The 21,303-nt window shown below is 38.2% G+C and overlaps 1 protein-coding gene across 2 annotated transcripts in view; it reads left to right on the forward strand.

Moving 5' to 3' along the window:
- WDR64 (WD repeat domain 64) overlaps positions 1-21,303 on the forward strand; it is a 150,160-nt gene that overhangs the window by 62,554 nt on the left and 66,303 nt on the right. For both annotated transcript variants that reach the window (XM_033412389.2, XM_004283489.2), the window contains 4 exons: positions 4,450-4,576; positions 7,593-7,741; positions 10,132-10,255; positions 12,670-12,845. In XM_033412389.2, the coding sequence (XP_033268280.1) occupies positions 4,450-4,576; positions 7,593-7,741; positions 10,132-10,255; positions 12,670-12,845 (576 nt within the window). The remainder of the gene's footprint in view (positions 1-4,449; positions 4,577-7,592; positions 7,742-10,131; positions 10,256-12,669; positions 12,846-21,303) is intronic.

A 21,303-nucleotide genomic window follows, 5' to 3' on the forward strand; every position in this document is an offset into this window, starting at 1 on the left:
TGCTTACTAAGAGGCACACACTGTGCTCATTATTTTACATCACAACTTACTTGATGCTAATAACAACCCTGTAATTATCTCAATTTTGCACATGTAAAGGAAAATGACATCTAAATAACTTGCATTAAATAAGTGTAGCCGGGCTTCCCTGGTGGCGCAGTGGTTGAAAGTCCGCCTGCTGATGCAGGGGACACGGGTTCGTGCCCCGGTCCGAGAAGATCCCACATGCCGCGGAGCGACTGGGCCCGTGAGCCATGGCCGCTGAGCCTGCGCGTCCGGAGCCTGTGCTCTGCAACGGGAGAGGCCACACCCGTGAGAGGCCCGCGTACCGCAAAAAAAAAAAAAAAAAAAAGTGTAGCCAATCCTGTATCTGTCCTGAGCCCAGACAGCCTTCTTTTACCCATAAAAAAGGATAAAGAAAGACAGCAGAATGGGGAAAAATGCAACAAAAATGACATAAACTGGAATAATATTCTTAAACAAACAAAAAATGTTAACAAATCAGTAGGAAAAAAGGAGGAGGGAAGAGGGAGATGGCAAAGAATACAGACATGTTCACATAGTACTATTGGGGGTAAAGCTGGCAAAAATTCGTGGGCTAATAAAATAAATTTTTATTCTAATAAAATAACCAGGGGCTTCCCTGGTGGTGCAGTGGTTGAGAGTCCCCCTGCCGATGCAGGGGACACAGGTTCGTGCCCCGATCCGGGAAGATCCCACATGCCACGGAGCGGCTGGGCCCGTGAGCCATGGCCGCTGAGCCTTCGCGTCCGGAGCCTGTGCTCCGCAACGGGAGAAGCCACAGCAGTGAGAGGCCTGCGTACCGCAAAAAAAAAAAAAAAAAAAAAAAAAAAAAAAAAAATCATCATCATCATCAAAGTGCCCAGAGATCTATGTTAAAGGATATTCATTGTGCTATTGCTTATATTGGTTTAAAAAATAAAAAGGAAGGGAAATATTAGGGAGTGAGAAATTCAGTGTCTAAAAATAAGGCTTTTATCAGTAATTTATTTATTTTCCCTCAGTTTTACTGAAATATAATTGACGTATAACACTGTATGAGATTAAGGTGTATGGCATAATGATCTGACTTACATACATCATGAAATGATTACCACAATAGGTTCAGTGAATGCTCATTATCTCGAGACTGTCGTACTAAGTGAAGTAAGTCAGTCAGAGAAAGACAAATATCATATGATATTGCTTATATGTGAAACCTAAAAAAATGATACAAATGAACTTATTTACAAAACAGAATGGAGTCACAGATGTAGAAAACAAACTTACGGTCACCAGTGGTGGAGCGGGGGGAGGAGGGATAAATTGGGAGATTGGGATTGACATATACACACTACTATATATGAAACAGATAACTTGTAATGACCTACTGTATAGCACAGGGAACTCTACTTAATACTCTGTAATGGCCTATATGGGAAAATAATCTAAAAAAGAGTGGATATGTGTATAGCTGATTCACTTTTTAAAAAAGGTGGAAAACCCTAAAATAAAGTCTTTTAAACAGGAAGAAATCTTTTTTAACTCTTAAGTTCATAAAGATATCCTCCTCTAAAATTTTCTAAAAATTATAGTTTCTTTTTAATATTTAGGGGCATGTGTCTGTATGTGTGTGTGTGTGTGTGTGTGTGTGTGTGTGTGTGTGTGTCTATATGCTAGCTCCTCCACATCTGCAACCATCTTTCACATAACCCCTTGGGCCCCAGTCTAGAAATAGGTCTAGTCCCTGAGCCAGAGGTTGCCTTGGTTCAGTTTCTGGTCAGAAGGCAGCGTCCCTCCCTTTCACTGATCTTACAACTTTCATAAACTATGCCTCCAGATGAAAATAGAGCACAGCCTATTGCTTCTCAGTCTCCTTTTCCTGAACTGGGAGACCTGCTCTGGGTGCTGCCATGGAGTAGTGATAGTGCTTTTGGTCCTGTCTGCCCTGCAGGAGCTGCTCCCCTGATACCACTGTCTGTTCCAAACAAGTGCCCAGGCTCTGGCTGGAGCCCACTCACTGCTTTGTATGTCTCTCTTAGTTGGATCTGTAGAGATTATATATCTTGCTTTGAAGCCCTGCTATTTCTTTTTCCTCTCTCTTTTTATATTTTCTCTACTATTTCTCTGTGTTTGGAGAAGAAATGGCAGAGTGAGGCATAAATTTATTGCAGTATTCTGACCTGAACTCTAACTCTTTAATTCTCTTTAATTCTGACCTGAACTCTAATTCTAACAGTTAGCTAGATAGAGAGGAAATAGTAGATGATAGGAAGAGTATGTGTGAATGCACATAGACAATAAAGAGAAAGATGTTTTGGAAATTGGAAGCAGTTTGGTATGACAGTAACTAAGACAGCCTATGGGGAGAGGGCAGCAGAAAAACCTAGAGGAGAGACGCAGCAGAATGAGTCTTTGTGCCTTCTGCCAGCCCAATAATCACCACTTCCCTAAAAACCCACAAAAGACCTAAAGAACTGAAGAAAAGAGAAATATGATAAAGAAAATAGAATCACTCCATAGAGTGATTTGAAACATCACTGGTTTCAAAACATGTTCACACCAATTCATTGAGGTGGAGAGTACTGGTGTTTCGTGTCCATTCTAGAAACAAGAAAACCGAGGCTTAAGGAATTTAAATGATGGGCTAGAACTGAAACCCAAAACCTCTTTTGCTTCATCCCTTGTTCTTTCCTCCAACCACAATTCTGAGCATATACAGGTACAGTAAAAAGACTGCCAACCATGAAGTATCTCAGCCAAAACTATAGAATCAAAAACAGTTACGGACTTCCCTGGTGGTGCAGTGGTTAACAATCTGCCTGCCAATGCAGGGAACACAGGTTCGAGCCCTGGTCTGGGAAGATCCCACATGCCATGGAGCAATTAAGCCTGTCCGCCACAACTACTGAGCCTGTGCTCTAGAGCTCGCGAGCCACAACTACTGGGCCCGTGAGCTGCAACTACTGAAGCCTGCACACCTAGAGCCCATGCTCCACAAGTGAAGCCACCGCACCGCAATGAAGAGTAGCCCCCGCTCGCCGCAGCTAGGGAAAGCCCATGCACAGCAACAAAGACCCAATGCAGCCATAAATAAATAAAACAATTAGAACAGAGATAAATTTCTTTGGCTCTCCTTGATTCCACTTTTAGATTTTTCCCCTACTTGTCTCTCTGAACCTAATTCATAAATAGACCCTGAACTTAAGTTTATAAAGAGTCCATTACACTTGCTTACTCTGTGATGCAAACACTGATAAATTTCAATGTTCTAGCTAATCCCCAAACTTGTATTTTTATGAGAACAAAAGAAGTAACTCCCAGTTGTACATGTTCTGAGTAATAGTGGCCTACAGAGTGTATAAATGTGAGCCAAAGCTCCTAATCACATGATTTTGACACTTTTATGCTTCTACATATAAGGACCAACCTGCCTTCACAATAGTGAAGTTTCTAATTTAATTAACCAAATTCTAAGTGTCTCAAATAAGAAGCCAGTATCTCTGTTAACAAAACTACTTATCAAAGTTTTATATGTAGTTCTATAAAATTATCACTCATTTATTCAACAAATATTCCAATTTAATTAGTAATATATAGTGATAGGTAATATATATAATGACTCTTATAATATAAAAATATTATTTAATGCTGTTGCATGCTAGGAAACGTAATCCTTAATCAAGTCACACTTTTTTTCCTGAAATCAATCACACTAACTTTCTAAAAAAAAAAACAAACAGAATAATGAATAATACTAATTTCAAGTGACAAAGTAAACTTGACCAAGTTTTGCTGAATCTGTACTTTCCTGTTCTTTCTATTATATCAACACATGTTCTATCTGAGTAATGACATAGTTCTGTTTCCTTCCTCAAAGGAGAGCTCTAATATCCTATTTTCCTATACTCTTCCTATATCTACACCATCCCTAAAAACTGCTTTCTGTAATTCTTACATCCCTAGACAGGAAGAGGCGAGGGTTCTTCGAAACCTCATTTAGTAAGATTTTCCAAGATTTCTCAAGTCATGGAAGAGCAATTTGAAACCCTCCACCAAAACTATGCCTTCTCTCTATTTTCTAATCCACAGTGTAAAGAGAAATATGGCTTCAGTTCAACTGTTAATCATGGCCAGTCCTTTATCATGCCTCCAAATTCTTAAAGGATAATAAGTACTATGTCTTTCTCCTCTCTTCTGTAAGGATAGAAAAATCTAGTTCCTATAGGCAAACTTTTAGTCACTGCTTTTATTTTCTTCTGATATTAATGAATAACAATTGAATCAAGAACCAAATTAAAGTTTAGCAAATGAGTACTCATATGTAAATCATAATTTCCTACAAGTTTTTAGGAGCATATTGTAGACTCTAAAAATGGTTCACCTAAATAGCTTTGAGTAGGGAAAGTAAAGTGGAAAAATGGTGACCAGTGTTCTTTATCCCTCCAGGTTTTCAGGGTGTGGGATATACAGACTCTTTCACTATTACAAGTCTTCCATGATAGCCAGGGAGGACCAGGAGACATGCAGATTTACTCTATGGTATTTGATTCCAATCATGGCATGCTTGTTACAGGTAAGTGCACCCAATTAATGGCACACAAAACTCATATGTTGATGTTTTACCTTTTTTTAACTAGCACTTTATCACTGACTAGAAGAGAAACAAAACTAGATGGGAAATTTATAAACTGTGATTCCTCACAATCGGTAACTGAATTCAATCCTGTTCCTTCCTATCTTTCTATAGCTTGGTGGATGAGATCTTGAACCTAGGAGTCAAGGTGGTGGGGTTAAGCAGAGAAGTGGGATGTAAGCTGCTGCTACACGTAGGGCAAATCCAGCTCTGTCTTGACCATCAGGAGCAGGAATATGATGCATCTTAGAGTGGCTGCACCAGCATGCTGAGTCAGTGCCCCTTTTCCTCAAGGAGGCAATTTGGCCCCATGCACTCTGGTACTGAGACAGTTACTCCGTGAGGAGTGTGTTGACCCTCCCACTTCTAGACAAAGAACAGTGGAGAGAGAGGATAGAGTCCTGAATGACAGAACCCCCAGCACTGAGGCCAACAGATTTGTTGTCCCCTTTTCCTGCTGCCCCTTAGAAAGGTGCTGACTAAAGAGACAAAAGCCTCTGTTTGGCATTTGGGTTGAACACTATTTACGTGCCTGCTCTCAGAAGAAGGTTTAGAAGAAATGAACGGTATTGACAATACTTATTCTTTCTGGAACATCAACCCAGAATGCATTTCCTAAGCATTTTTCCACTGACTACCTGCTCTGAGTTCCTGTGGGATTAATTAGGGCAGAGGAATGATTGGTGATATCTCTGCTGGTAGAGAATATAATTATTTTTTAACTTTTGGGTTTTTTTCTGGATTAGAAGTGAAATAGCACTTCGCGCTTGATAGATAATTTTCCACCTTGTAAAACAGAACTTACTTCTAGTTGTAAGTACCCCTCCTCTATACTACCTCCTCTAAAAATAACATAAAAATGACTACAAGCAAATTTTCTCTTAGTGCCCCAAACTGCATGTTTGATTGCTGGGCTCAGCATCTTCATCTCATTTATCATCAGAGTAACTAAAGACTCAAGTATCAAGGCAATAAGAAAAACACAAAAAACAATCAGAAAATAAAAGATGCATCCCAATATTATGTAATTCTGATAGTATTCTGCTTACAAAAGTATAGAGCTTTGTGTATTGCTTAATCACTAAAATTGCATACGTTGACTGCAACCATCAACTTGACATCAGAACTGCATGAAGCTTATCTCTCAGATTTTAATTTGTGCTTTCATTCAAATGAAGCAGCCATAGTAATCTTCTAAACCCCAATGACAGCAACACAACATTGTAGAATATGTTGTTGTAACTGTCACCATTGTTGTTGTTATTGTTACTCTATTAAAACAACTACCATTTGATTAGTTCTTCCACAAAATGCTTTCATGGATTTTATTTCACTTGATCTACACAACCACCACTTAAGGTAGGAATTAATATTTATCTTATTTTATAAATGTCAAAACTGAATATTAAATATTTCAACTGACTAGTAGAAGGATACTAGTTGAAACATAGAGCTGGGATTCAGTCCCAAAGCTTCTGACTCCTGGATCCACTTTCTTTCTTTGTACCGCATTGTTTCCATAGTAGTTGTGTATCTAGCCAAACGTGTAGAGCAGGGGTCCCCAACCCCTGGGACACAGACCGGTACTGGTCCATAGTCTGTTAGGAACCGGGCCACACAGCAGGAGGTGAGTGGTGGGCGAGTGAGCAAAACTTCATCTGTATTTACAGCTGCTCCCCATTGCTCACATTACCTCCTGAGCTCCACCTCCTGTCAGATCAGCCGCGACATTAGATTCTCATAGGAGTGTGAACCCTACTGTCAACTATGCATGTGAGGGATCTAAGTTGTGCACTTCTTATGAGAATCTAATGCCTGATGATCTGAGGTGGAGCTGAGGTGGTGATGCTAGTGCTGGGGAGTGGCTGCAAATACAGATCATCATTAGCAGAGAGGTTTGACTGCACAGAGACCATAATAAATCAGTTGCTTGCAGACTCATATCAAAACCCTACCAGTGAATGGCAAGTGAAAACAAGCTCAGGGCTCCCACTGATTCTGTATTATGGTGAGTGTTATAATTATTTCATTATATATTACAATGTAATAATAATAGAAATAAAGTGCACAATAAATGTAATGCACTTGAATCATCCCCAAACCATCCTCCCCTCCCCAGTCCATGGAAAAATTGTCTTCCACAAAACTGGTCCCTGGTGCCAAAAAGGTTGGGGACCGCTGATGTAGAGGATTACCACTTGTTCGTAAGCATAATATCTAACTTTGTTGTCAGTTTGGATAAAGTCAGTTACAGTCAGTGTAATGTCAAAGAACCTATGAAGGCGTTCCATGTGTTGTTTGATTACCTGGTTACCACATCCTTCTCATATTTCCATCCAGACGTATTTGAATTGAGAACTACTACCAGAAGAGCCACCTCCATTCCTCTTTAACACATGAGTAGACTTTATCTTAAAATTTAAACACTTTAGATGGTCCTGGACTTTTGTTTGTTGGGAATAATTTTTTATTATTACAGATTCAATTTTATTACTGGTAAAAAAAAAATTTAAACACTTTAAGAAAGTGTTTATTAACTCCTGCTGACAATTTTGCTGCTGTTGAGACTTCTTTGGAGAGACTAGAGAAAACCAATATGAAGGGTCAGCCTTTGGTAGCTTAATCTCCACTTCACTAAGTAGACTATAAAAAATAGGAAAATAGTGGTCACTGAAAAACAGATATCAAGGAAGCCCAAATGCCCTACACTTGAATATTAATGAAGCCCCAAATGAATACTTTTCTCTGGCTGAATCATATTTGTTTTATTTGTCAAAAATATTTTTGAAGAAATGGATGTATTTTCACCTCATTAGGTTTCCTAGGCATTAATAATCTCACTGATATTAATAATCTCACTGATCAACTATTTGCAAATGCAACTGGTTGAATAAAATCCTTTGTGATTCAAATCTTCTAATATTGGGTATTTATGAGATTCTTATTTCTGTTCCAGGATCTAGGGTTATGGACATGTATCCTTTGACTAGGATGATACAAGATGCGAAATGGGTTCCTCACACCCATGAACGAGAAATCAATGTCATGCTTTACAACAAATATTTTCACCAAGTACTTACTATCTGCTCTGAGTCCGTAATTAAGGTGAGTACATATTGACTCTTCAGGAAGAAAAAGCGAAAGAAGATGGAATTTTCTCTTCTTATAGGTAAGTCCTTAAGTGACTAAATAAATGTAATGGCACATATGATGGAACCCTACATTAGAGCTATTTTTAAGCTTTCATGAACACATGAAAAACAAGCATTTTAATCCAGCTCATACTGCTTGTTATTAAGCTACACACTCAATTAAAAAATGAAGGTAGTCTTTACAATCAAAATAGGAATTTTAAGGGAAATATATCCAGGAGAAAAAAGTAGTGTGTGTGTGTGTGTGTGTGTGTGTGTGTGTGTGTGTGTGTAAACTTTTTAAGCTGAGCCACGGGAAAGAGAATGTTAAGAAGGAAGGGGAAGAAATGTATAGATGTTTCCTATAACCCCTATAGGTGCAGGACATGGAACCTTATGGTGCCTTAAATCTATGATCTTGTTTAATCCTTGTACTAGTTCTCTGTGGACAGATAAAGAGTTCCATTTTAAAGATGTGGAAATTAGGACTCAGAGATCAAGGCAACTTGCCCAAGTTCATATAACTAGTAAGCATTGTGGCTGGGATATGAACCCAGGTTTGCCTGAGGTGAATACCCAAGTCCTTTCCTCTGCAATCCTCAGGCCATGTCATTAATGCGTTCCCTAAAGGCCAAAGTACTTGACCATCCTAACTGTATCTGTAATTATGACCCCTGAAGTCATCTAGCAGTGATGGCTGGAGGTGTGTACTTCCAGTGTTTATCCTTTTATTTCATGCATGCTCTCCAAAAGGAGACACAGGGAACCGGAGAAAGCATTCATCTGGAGACTCCTCAAATGCCCTCTCAATTTTGACCTTCTGTGCTTATCTGCTAGAGACTTCCTCCGGCCCAAATCTCCTAAGTTCATTTAATTATCAGTTATTTTTGATAATGCCTACAGAATAAGTAGAGGGAAACTAAAACTAAAACCTGTCTGTTTTCATAAAATACTGACCTCTTAAGGAGAAAATGTCTTCCCTGCAAGGGGAGAAGGGGAAAGGAAGGCATCTAGGTGAGTTTTCATACCTGATTGGTTGGCGAGGGATCATACTTTAGGCCAGGAAATGGGTGGCCTCTGAGACCCCTTCATGCAGTGGCCCTCATTCTTCATTCTCCCTTCAGGACCTCAGCTATACCCAGTGACACACAAAGGTTAAGAGCATGGACTTAAGGTCCAGACTGGCTTCTTTCAGATCTTGGCTCTGCCACAGCTCGGTCGGGGGCCCTTTGTTATGTGGTCTCCGGACTATTTATTACATCAACTACTCCTTCTCCCACTTGCCCTCTTTCACTCCAGGTGCAGCAACTGACTTTCAGTTCCCTGGAGCAACAGTGCACCTTCCCATCTCTGGCCCTGTGTTTACACTGTCCCTGTCCCCAAATATCTTGAGTATAAACTGTGTTGCCAGTTCAATTTTATTGTTTACTGACAGTCTAACATACACCTGACAATGGCAGATACATGAAAAGGGAAAGATTCAGACTGAAAGACTGCAAGTCTAAAGCTTCTACTGCATTTCCAAAGAGACAGTGATGAGCCTTGATGTGTTTCTAGATTTTCTGATTATACCCAGCCTAATTACACATACAGCCTTCTCTGAAGTCTCAGCCTCCCTCGCCCTCCCTTCCCCTTTTCTCTCTGTTAAGAGCTGGGCACATGTCCCTAATCAGAACACTCCTTGGAAAGGTCAGTGAGCCCTTTCCTCATGATTCTCTCAGATTTCATGCTGTTAACCACAGATTCTGTCCTGTGACCCCTAGCTAATTTGGATGAGTGTCAATAAAGAGTAAAATAGTTAGCTAGTGGGAAGCAGCAGCATAGGACGGGGAGATCAGCTCGGTGCTTTGTGATGACTTAGAGGGAGGGAGGCTCAAGAGGGAGGGGATATGGGGATATATATATGCATATGGCTGATTTCACTTTGTTGTACAACAGAAACTAACACAGTATTGTGAAGCAATTATACTCCAATAAAGATCTATTAAAAAAAAAGAATAAATTCAATTTGATTTCTTTGTCCACTGAACTCATAACTGTTACATTTCTATCTTGCTGCTAAGCTTGCTTTGTGCTTACAGGAGCAATTGACTACTTCCTGGACAGACAGGGGCTGCCTGGAATAGTTGCTGCTTGTGTCAGCCCACCTACATATGTTACAGACACACTCCAGGGTAGCAAAGTAACTATTAGACAGCGCTACATCTTTTAGACCTTTCTTTGATCAAACCAACATTCACGGCAGAATGTTGAGAGAGGTGTTAGATGTGCATTGTACCAATTTTGAGGCTATTTTGAATATTGTAAAATTGACGAAAACTGAAGGGCTTATGGATTATTTGATTGTTTTGTTCTTTCCTGTAGGTATGGGAACTCGAAACTGGCCTCCAAATATACCAGATTTTAGACCCTCATGGCTTCAATGTTGAACTGACTTCTGCAGCTATTGATGAAAGTGGATTTCTTTTTGCTACAGGAGCATATAATGGTCAGACTAATATCCAGAGTATAGCCTCCCTGCTTTAGTGTCCTGAGAATTCGTTCTAGGATCTCATTACAAGTTGTTTGGGTTAGAGGGGAAGCATGAATCAGGCTGGAATATGTAAACGTGCCAGTGAGAGTGCTGTGCCTGACTGAATAGTGATAGGCTCTTCTCTAACTGGCATTAATGTCCTGATACTGTCATTTAAAATAATCAATCCTTACGCTACACTTATATAGTTGCTTTTCAGTTTGCAAAGTCTTTCACGTATACCATCTCATTCTGTTCTGACTGAGACTTATCTGTATTACACTGACTCATTCTGTCCTTCTAATTTTGGGTACCATCAGCTAAGAGACAGACATTCTATTTAGTGCTTCTGATAATATTTTTACTGACAATATGGGACCAGACAAAATATCATCCAACTTTGCTATATCACACCTAGAATTCTATACTGGACTTGTTTATAAGTCTAAGCTGCTTAAGGGCATGTGTCATGTGACACTTGAGAGGATGTCCTGCTCCAGTTGTGCTGTGTCATTTGCTGCTCATGCTGTGGGGAACTGCATAGAACTTGCTAGAACCAGAGAACTATAGCCTGCCTCTTCTTTCACCTTACCTTGTTCTGAACTCCCAAGAAAGAACCGCTTTATCTAGACAATATGACCATCTGCATCACTACTCAGAATATATTTCTTCTAGGTATATATTTACTAAATAAATTCTTGCTTGTAAGCCAATGGATGGACTGACTGAATATCTTGATATGAAAGTCTGAGTTTTTAAAGTGTACGCAGATAACAGTACACATGAAATAAAATCATGAATGCTGAGTTGATGAGGTGTGAATAAATGCAACTGCTCTTCATGTAGGAGAGTTCTTAAGAAAGCAGTCTTAACCGCTCTATCAGCACATCCTGCATACATATGAAAATTAGAAATTCTGAGCAATGCACATGACCATTGCCCAGCATAAGCATTAAGAAATTCGTATAAATGACTGAGATACTATTATTTTCATGCAAGCAAGTCATATTTCACTTTGTTAGTGCTAGTGACAGTTTGTCCTCCTCAGAAGTACATGTTAATTGTCAAAGACTCTGGGTCTAGGACACCCTGAGGAAAAGGATTCTCTAGCTCCCAAAGCAACTCTACCCACAAGCCAGTAGTCCCCTCTCATTCTCACCCACCCATCACCTGGGAAGAGCTGAGCAGTATCCTCCCTGCTTTCTGCCCCACTAAATCTTATTGCCAAAGTCCTAAGTTAGCAGGAAATCTGGGCCATGAGACTGTGGTCCACATACCCAGGAGTAAGTGAGAGCATGATCACTTCTTTTACTTGTTTATATGACTTCCTACATGACCATAAATTCCTTGAAGGCAGAAACTATGCTCACTTTTCATCCCCTGCTCCTACCATCATGCTGTGTACATAGGGAGAATTTAATTAATGTTTAAAGATGTTTTTAGTGAAAAAAAAAATGATGGGGTTGTGAGTATTGCTGATGGAGGGAACCTAGCATAAAGGAAGGAAAACAGCACAGTGAAAACATTCTGGATGCCCAGCAGGATTAGAACTGGAAGATAAGAAGCAGGAGGAGGGGGTTGAGGTTAGAGTTAAGGAAGGGGAGGAAAAGTACTGTGAAGGGCAGTACACTAGCTTTTAACCCTGAGGTCGCTATAAAAATCCATGTTAGAAGATAATTATCAGTGTACACTGAGTAATGATGCAGAAATAGGCATTCAATAAGTATGCTATCATCTCACCTGGCCTCTTCATCAGGGTCTCCTAAATGAATGAAGTTAACTATAAAGAAAGTACGATTTCAAATGTAGGAAGAAACATGACACTCTTTCTGCATTTCCTTCTTATGTAACAAAAAACCAACTCAAAGCTTGACTGTTTCCTACCTGCTGGCATTCTTTTAAACCTTTTGTTACCAGTAGAAGCTAGTCCTAAAACACGTTAGCACCTTAGGAAATGACACTATTGGAGTGATTTTTGACTATTAATAATCATTGTGACATGATATTAGATAGATAGATTGATTGATTGATGATAGATACTGAAGAGTACTTAGCAAACTGGAAGGCATTGGTAGAATAAAGACAGAAAAGACCCACTTAAGACAGAAAGCTCAGACAGGAGAGTCTGAGAATTTCAAAGAAAACAGTTGCAAATTTCAAGACATTGGCTGGTCCTGTTTATTTTTTATCAGCCTGTGACAAATTAAGGCATACAGAAATATATTTGGTACACAGCAATGCTAGAGAGACTCATATAGCAGTCTCAGTAGGAAATAAACCTAGGATAAACTGTTGCATAAAGCTTTCAGTTAGATCAATTTTCTGTGAGATAAAAGTCATTCTTTCTATACATTACTTTTGCCAATATAGTCTTTTCTCTCTGTGTTCAGGAACAGTTAAAATCTGGGACTTTGGCAGCGGGCAAGAGATGAAAGTGTTACCAGAAGGGAAAGACTGGAAGGAGGAAGAGCACTGGCTGCAACGCCTGATTTTCCTGAAAGCTCAGGAAAAACACCAGTACTTGATCCTCGCTTTGGAGCGCAATGGGAAGATCAAAATGATCCAGGTTTGCAATCCCATTTTTATATACTCTATATGCTCTTCTTGGGAAAATCAACTGAGTGTGGATAATCCCCATTTAAATCCTCTCTTGCCAGCCAGCTGAGGATAGTATTTCTCCACCAACCTTCCTAGGATGTTCCTAATTTTAACATTGCCCAGGTCCAAGCAAAGAACAAAAAAGAATAGCTGCTCAGCCATAGCATCCTGCCCATCCAGTGTTTGCTGAAGGGATTAGCTGGGATCCTCTGGAGTGGATATCAAAAAGATTAAATGTATATACAGCTGCCACCTCTGACATGGTTTATACCCTCATTTGGGGATAATTCACTGGCAGAGCTGCTTCCCAGCAGACTGTGAAAGGGAGCAATGATTCCTCTCTGAACCTTATAACCCATAATGCATTCAGGGATGCTCAAGTCACTTTTTCAGTTTGCCACCAAAATTACTTTGTTTACTTTATAGTTAATAATGCAATCTGCTCAGGGCTGTTTTACAGGGATTGAGGTAGACTAATTTATTTTTTCCTGTGAGTCTATTACCACCTAAGAACACTAATGCCTTCTTCATTCTTAAATGAAAACTAGATCATTTATGGACTTCCGTGGTGGTCCAGTGGTTAAGACTCTGCACTCCCAATGCAAGGGGCATGGGTTTGATCGCTGGTCGGGGAACTAAGATCCTGCAAGTTGTGAGGCGTGGCCAAAAAAATCAATAAAAATTTATAGAACATAAAATAAAAAAGAAAATTAGATTATTTATCCTGGCTATGAAGTGGATGTTTCCCTGACTAGAACTCTGGGAGTCATTGCCCTTATTATTCCCCTTCTGAAAGCTAAGATCAGAAAAAAAGTCTTGCATTAAGGTAGCATTGATTACGATGACTGACAGCCCTACTGTTGGAAAAAAGGAGTGAAAAACTTTCTTGATTCAACTAATCCTTCTTTGCTATTTGAGCAATCCAAAATGGTACTGTGCTAGAAAGGAAGCTCTAAAGTGGAAAGAAATAGTTGTAAATTTCCTTTAAAAGATTTACTTTGTAATTCTACCCTGTTCGGAATGTTGAGTTCTTACTGATGAACTCAATTTCCTCAATAAATAAAATGAAATACTGAGAATGAAGTTAAAACTTGAATAACATATAGACCAAAGGAAAAATTTAATGACCTTTTAGATAATTGAGAGAAAAACAGTTGTGGCATCAACACAATTCTATTTAATTATGTATTAAATAATTTGCAGGAAAGTGAAAACAAGTTGATAGCCAAGTCAATACATCTCTAAAGGAGAATTTGGTCTGATTATTTTTTGCTGAATTGACAAAATAAAGCAATAGTTTAAATATCATCTAAACATAGACACATTCCTTCAGAAAACAGAACTTGCAGGTAGCATTATTCCTGAAAACTGGGGCATGTAGTTAGCACTTGTGGGTTTTCAGCCTGTGAAGGAAGAACCTAAAAAGTGACACAAAGCAAGGGGGTCATTAGGAAAGTGTAATTTTGGCCCCAAATAAAGTTTTGGCTAGAGATGGCATTAGTCTTTCTTATAGCTTACCATTTGTTCAACGGACGGCCTTAGACTGGAATTCTTATTCTTTATTTCCCATCTTCTTACCATCTGGTCCTGACACACACATGCACACCCCCAGCCCCAGCTCATGCAGTGTCATTCGTGTTGCCAACTTTGCTTTTATCAGGGCTTGGTCTACCAACCTACTTTCTCTTTGGAGAGATGAAATAAAACCAAACTCATCTCCAACAACTTAGCCCTCAGAACCTTTAATTGCTGAAATGTTTAAAAAATAAATAAAGAAGTAATAAATAAAACAAGCTCACTTACTCCCTAAAAAAAATGGCACTGTAAAAAGGAACTTCTTAGTAATATAGTCTAAAATGCGACAGTGTATTAATTTCCCTGTTTTAAGTTAGTGCAATTGACCATCAAGATACCCTTCCTAACAGACAATGTCTGTTGTTATAAACACTCCTTTTTAAAAACTGCAAAAAGTAGCATGGTGCTGTTCTCACATCAAAATTGCTTTTAGTCCTATTGTAGCATTTTTTACTTTGATTATTTTCCATGTCTCCAGAATTCTATAGATTTAACTTGATGAGGACTGAAAACCCGTCTTATTCATATTTGTATTTTTGCTCTGCCCAGAGTAGGCGCTCACTAAGGACTGAAATGTAAGAAATATAAGAAACCCCTTGTAAGATATACAATAGTAAATCTATGGAGAGTTTTAGGGTATTTTTATTAATGTTGGACAGGGGAATTTTACAATAAGGATAATGTTGAAAATACACTTATTTTTATTATTATTAACATCTTATTATTTACTTATCACTTATTATTATCTGCCAATTTAAAGTAAATATGGTCTGATTTACATACTTTCTAGAATACTTTCATTCACTTGTTTTGTTCAGTGATCATTTACCAAATGTTTACCATGAACCAGAAAGATATCCCCCCTTTCACAATGGGACTTACAATTTAATAAGAAAGACTAATGTCGATCCGCCTATTACAAGTGTTATGATTGCTTGCACAAAGTGCTATAGAAATTAATGACGGTGGGTGGTGCCTAACCTAATCTGGGAGTCAGGGAAGATTTCTCTTTCCTCAGATTTCCAATTAAATTCAACACAATTCAAGAAACATTTTGTGTGCTCCACATATGCTACATATTTTTTCTAAATCCCAGGATTCTATATTAGTGAACTAGATTACTCAGACCAATCCTCCACTGAAAACCATGAAAATTTCTGGATAAAATATTTTCTAAATCTCCTAACTAGCATTAAAGAGATGACAATATAGTAAGTAAATAGCAGACCAAAATTTTAGTGAAAGTGGAGAATGAGAAAGGTAAATTGAAAACCAAAACACCACTGCTACTTTCATCCTGAGGGCATTTTCCAAAGTAAACTGGGTTCAATTTTTAAAAACTCACCAGATTAGAAGGGGCAAAAGAAGTCAAGGCTCAGGGCCTGTGTAAGGCAAGGAGTTTAATACCAACTCCACAATATGCTGGGACCCAAAATCACACTATCAAGATTAGGGTGAACCAGAAAGAAAAAAGCCAGCCTCCTAGGGGCAATCCAGGAAAGACTGCCCTCACACTGAGCCAAGCAGGGAACAAGGGAGAAGAGTAGGAAAACAAAACAAGATGAGACAAACCCTGTCCCTGAGAAACTGACCACAGGTAGGATCTCATGTGCATTTGCAACCTAGATTGCCGCCTAGATTTGCAGTACTTCGGTGGTCAAGGAAATCTTAGCTATGAACTTGGTTTAAGGTGATCCAATACTGGTAGTTCCACCAGGCACCTGGCAGAAACAAGCACAAATTCATTCTGGAGGAAGACAACTTCATCTCAGACCATAGCTAACATAATTAAGCTCATAAGGAAACAGGACAACCAAGTTTGGGCACAGAGAGTAACAGAACAACAAAGAAATCCATATACAGCAGAAATGGCATAGCAGATATTTGTGGCAAGAATATACTTTTCAATAAATCGTTTTTGAGCAACTAGATACCCACAGGGAGAGAAAAAAAGAACTCGAATTTTCATGATTTCATGATCTCTAAGACTATTCCTTGTGGATTAATGACTTCAAGACATTAATTGAAAAACAAAACAATATGGTTTTTAGCAGATAATTAAGGGGAATTTTTTATGAACTCAGGATAAAGAAATATCTTAAATGATATTTTAAAATCACTAGTTATTAAGGAAAAGATTAATTTATTTGAATTAATAACATTTCTCCATCAATAGTCACCATAATGAGAGCAAAAAGACAAGAGTAGAATTATAGAAAATATTTGCAACTTGATTAGTATCCAAAGTTCTTAGATAATAAGTAAGATAAACAGTTCAATAGAAAAATGAAAAAAGATAGGCACTTCACAAAACAGAAAACACAAAAGGCCAATAAACATGAAAAGCCACTAAACTTTATTAGTAACTTTAAGTTAGAATTTGAATAGATATAATACACCCAATAGACTGATTTTAAAAGTAAGTCTGAGTTTTAGCAAAGCTGTGGAACAATGTGACTACTCATTCACTGCTAATGTTGGTGTAAATCAGCACCAACTCTTGGGAAATATTTTGGCATTCTTGAGTTACAGGACCTTTTATTCAGTCTATATGTAACTTCACCGTCTTGAAGTGACACAGTGTTACCAATGAGCAGTCCAAAGCTTCTCTGTGTCTTCCTATGTAAGCAACTTATTCTTTCTCTCTGCAAATTTGTAAGATGTTTTCTTTGTCTTGAAGTTTAAAGTCTATGCCTATGTGTATATCTTTTCTCATCAATTCCACAGGAGACTTTCAATCTGAAGTCCTAGGTATTTCTTCCAGCTCAGGGGATTGTTTTGTACTATTATTTGTGTATTAGGTGTCTCTTTGGCATCTGTTTCTTTTTCTAATTCAGGAACCCATACTATTTGCATATTAGGTCTTCTGAATCTGTCCTCCAAATCTCTTATATTTTCCTCTGTGTTTTTGTTTCATTTTAGTTTTGCTAACTGTTTTGAAATATTTTCTCTACTGCTAGGCTATTAGTTCAAGTCTCAGACAGGTATTGATTCTCCTTCAGCTCATTAACCAAATTCTTAAACTTTTTTTGTTGTTGTTTTTTGTTTTTGTGGTACGCGGGCCTCTCACTGTTGTGGCCTCTCCCATTGCGGAGCACAGGCTCTGGACGCGCAGACTCAGCAGCCATGGCTCACGGGCCTAGCCGCTCCGCGGCATGTGGGATCTTCCCAGACTGGGGCATGAACCCGTGTCCCCTGCATCGGCAGGCGGACTCTTAACCACTGTGCCACCAGGGAAGCCCCCAAATTCTTAAATTTGAAGATCACGTTGTGTTGGTTTTTGTTTCTGTTTTGAACTCCCTTAAGTACTGTTCAGTTTTGCTCAAGTTATCATACTTCCCAGCAGTTCTAGTTAGTCTGGGATCTGTTCTGCATGTTTTGTCTGTTCTTCTCTCTAGATTCTAGGCCTACTGAACTACATTTCTTTTTCTGCTCACTGGGGTTTGGCTACTAGAAAATTGCATGATGTGATAATCCCAAAGGGTGGGATGTACAGCCATGGTGTTCTTGAGGGCTGGGGTTTAGCAGTCCCCACAACAGTCCCCTGTCGAGGCACTGGCAATAAGCTTTTCTGAAGCCCATTCTCTTCTCACTCTCCCAATTTCTAAAGTACAGAAGGCTTAGTCCACCTGTTCAGCTACTCCTCTACTTCCTTGGAAGAAAGGGAAACTAGGCATAAGCCATGCCACACATTGTCCCCTCCACACACACCTCTGGGGATTTAAGCATATTTGCAGATGAACCACCATGCTTAAATCCCATCCTAGGAGTCTCCCCCTGAATAAGGGTTCCCAGGCTTTTATTCAGCCCAGGGCGGAACAGGCCCATGATAACTTTCTTTCCCCAAACTCTAAACCCCATTTCTCTGCTTGTCCCCAGAAACTGTTGAGGGCAGGAAGGTTGTTCTTCCTGACATTGAAGCTGGGAGTAGAGTGGAGAAAAGATGAAACAAACCTCTATCTTCCAAGACTCTCAGCTGCATTAAACAAACAAACAAACAAAACAAAAAATTCTTCAGGTATCACATTCAGTTATTCAGGAAACATTGCTAATGCATTATGAAGTAAAGTAGAGTCCCCATAAGTTTTATGTACTTCTTTTTAATGTCTTCAAACCAGTTTTTAATGGTTTAAAATGTCATGTCTCTCTTGTACTTATATTCTTAGTTTTCTTTTCTCAAGTCTCAGAAAAATGCTTGTGCAGTTGCCTGATCTCTTCACAAATCACCGCTATACTAGTTTTTCTGGGCAAGGTCCTTTAGTCATGTAATGGGAGGGCAGATTTTAAATTGACTGACCCACTGATAAAACTTCATAGACCACAGAGAAGAAAACAGTATAGTTTTTCATATCTCAGTTTTAAGAGGATAAAATTGTATTGAGTACATAAAAATTTTAGTAAATTTGGTATAAATTTGCCCCAAAACCCTTTTTGACAAAACCATAGGTTGATTAGAAATTACTGTTCTAACATTATGAACAAAGCACTATGGGAGTTCAGAGATTTTTATTAATCCCCCCCCAAATAGTTCAAATTCTAAAACCCCACTTATTTCTTTTTATTTGATCTTCCTTCCTATCCACATTACTTTGTGTGTCTACTCATATAGCTCTATTTGTGAGTCCCTTAAAGCAAAAGACCTTTCTTTGTGAAGGAATTAGCATAATACATGCCTTTAGCATTATGTGAACTGCTGTTTTTCTGGGGCACCAATTCCTAAAGGCCTATCTGCCAATACCTATCTGAGATAAAAAGTTTCACCAATTAGAGAGGAAATGAATAAAATAAGAATAATTTTTCATAAACCTAATTTTACTTCAAAAATTATAAGATTTTATCTTTTTTACTTTTTTCTATTAAAATAGCCTTTCTTTTCATAAAATGATGATAATAGAGTTTTCTCTCTCCTTTCCCCCATGTCCTTTCCTAGCAAAATTAAATGTTAGTAACTCTAAATCAATCTTTTAAAATATTTTTAAAATTTAGTGCTCTATGAATTCAGAAAGTCTGATAACCACCTTCCTAAGTGGTTCAGTTGAAACCAGCTAAACTTATTAAAACCACTGTAGCCAATTCATCCCATCAAGGGGGCCCATGACCCTAAATAAGCAATTACTCAGTATATCAATATCAGATCACTATTTGGATATTGCTGAGATTACTTCTACTCCCACAATGGTGCAAATGCTAACCAAAGAATCAACTAGTATGTGGGAGTACCACTGGCTCATACTTTTGAATTAACATAGATATGAGATAACAGAGATATTAGATCTACACCTAGAATCATAAAGTTTTTTTTAAAAAATGGAAGGACTTTTATCCATTAACTAAGGAATATAAGGCCCCATAAAGTTATACACTTTGCCCAAGTTCTCACTAGAACTAAGACTAGAAACACATTGTCATCATGCCTAGACCAATATTCTCCCCACTTTACCACAGCTGCTTTGCAACCAAGGAAGATCCCTGCTCTGCTCACAGAATAACCAATCTTCAAAAATTGGCCTTTATTTCCATATAAAAATGGAAAATTCTAAAGCTAAGAGCATCTCATGAATAATAACCAATTAGAAAACAGAATAAATAAATACAACAGCAAACAAAAATCTAAGGTACCTAAAATAAATCTAACAATAACATACAAGATTTTTGTGTGGGGGTGTGGGAAATCTTAAAGGACATAGAAACACCCTGAATAAATGGAGATATACCATATTCATGGATGGGATATCACAAAGATATCTTTACTACAGTAAAATTAAAAACAAACATTTGCCTTAAAAAACAAAGCAGAAGGACAAGTCACAGACTGAGAAAAGACCACTGCACCCCAGGTAACTGAGAAAAGATTAGGAACCAGAATACCAAAAGAAGCTCCACAAATCCAAAAGAAAAAGAAACAGCCCAACAGAAAAATGGACAAAGGACAGATAAGAAAGCTGGATGCCTCACAAATACATGAAAAAAAAAAAAGTTCAACTTACTAAATTAGAAAAATGTGATTAATGTAATTAACAAAATTTAAAATTAATTTTTAAATGTCCTATTTTAAGCCCATCAGACAGTCAAAAATAATTATTTAAAAATCAAGTAAAACGAGTTTTTGGCAAGAATGTGAAGAAAGGAGAGCTTTTATTTACTCCTGGTGAAAGTGGAAATGGATGCTACCTTGAAGAGCCACTTGGCAATACCTAGTGAAGTTGATGGTGTGCATATCTTACAACTTGGTAATTCTACACCAGGCACATGCTCAAGAAAATATGGCACCTGTCCATAAAAAAAACGCAGTGAAAAATTGGCAACAACGGGAACACTCATCAGTAGGAGAATGGATAAGTAAATTATAGTGGATTCATACAATACTATAAAGCAGTTAAAAATAAATGAACTAGAGCTCCATGTAATAACTTGTATAAATCTCAAAAATATAATATTAAGTGAAACAAACAAGTTGAAGCAGAATCCATACAGTTTGATAACATTTATAAAAAGTTAGAAGCCTGGAAGCAATATCATGTAATATATATTGGGTTGGCCAGAAAGATGTTAAGATGCTACGGAAAATCCCAAACGAACTTTTTGGCCTACCCAATATATATGACTAAAACCTGAATATGGGGTGTGTGTGTGTGTGTGTGTGTGTGTGTGTGTGTGTGTGTGTGTATAAACTTTCATGACTAAAACCATATTCAGGTTACTTGTTACCTCTGGAGAGTAAAGAAGAAAGAGGAATTATATTAGGGAGGGATAGATGGTGCTTAAGATATGATAAAGCTGAGTGGTGGGTATATCACTGTTTGCTCTATTTTTCTCTATATCTTTAAAACAGCTCAAAATAAAACAGTTAA

The sequence above is a fragment of the Orcinus orca genome, chromosome 1 (genome assembly GCF_937001465.1).
Source record: "Orcinus orca chromosome 1, mOrcOrc1.1, whole genome shotgun sequence".
NCBI lineage: Eukaryota > Metazoa > Chordata > Mammalia > Artiodactyla > Delphinidae > Orcinus > Orcinus orca.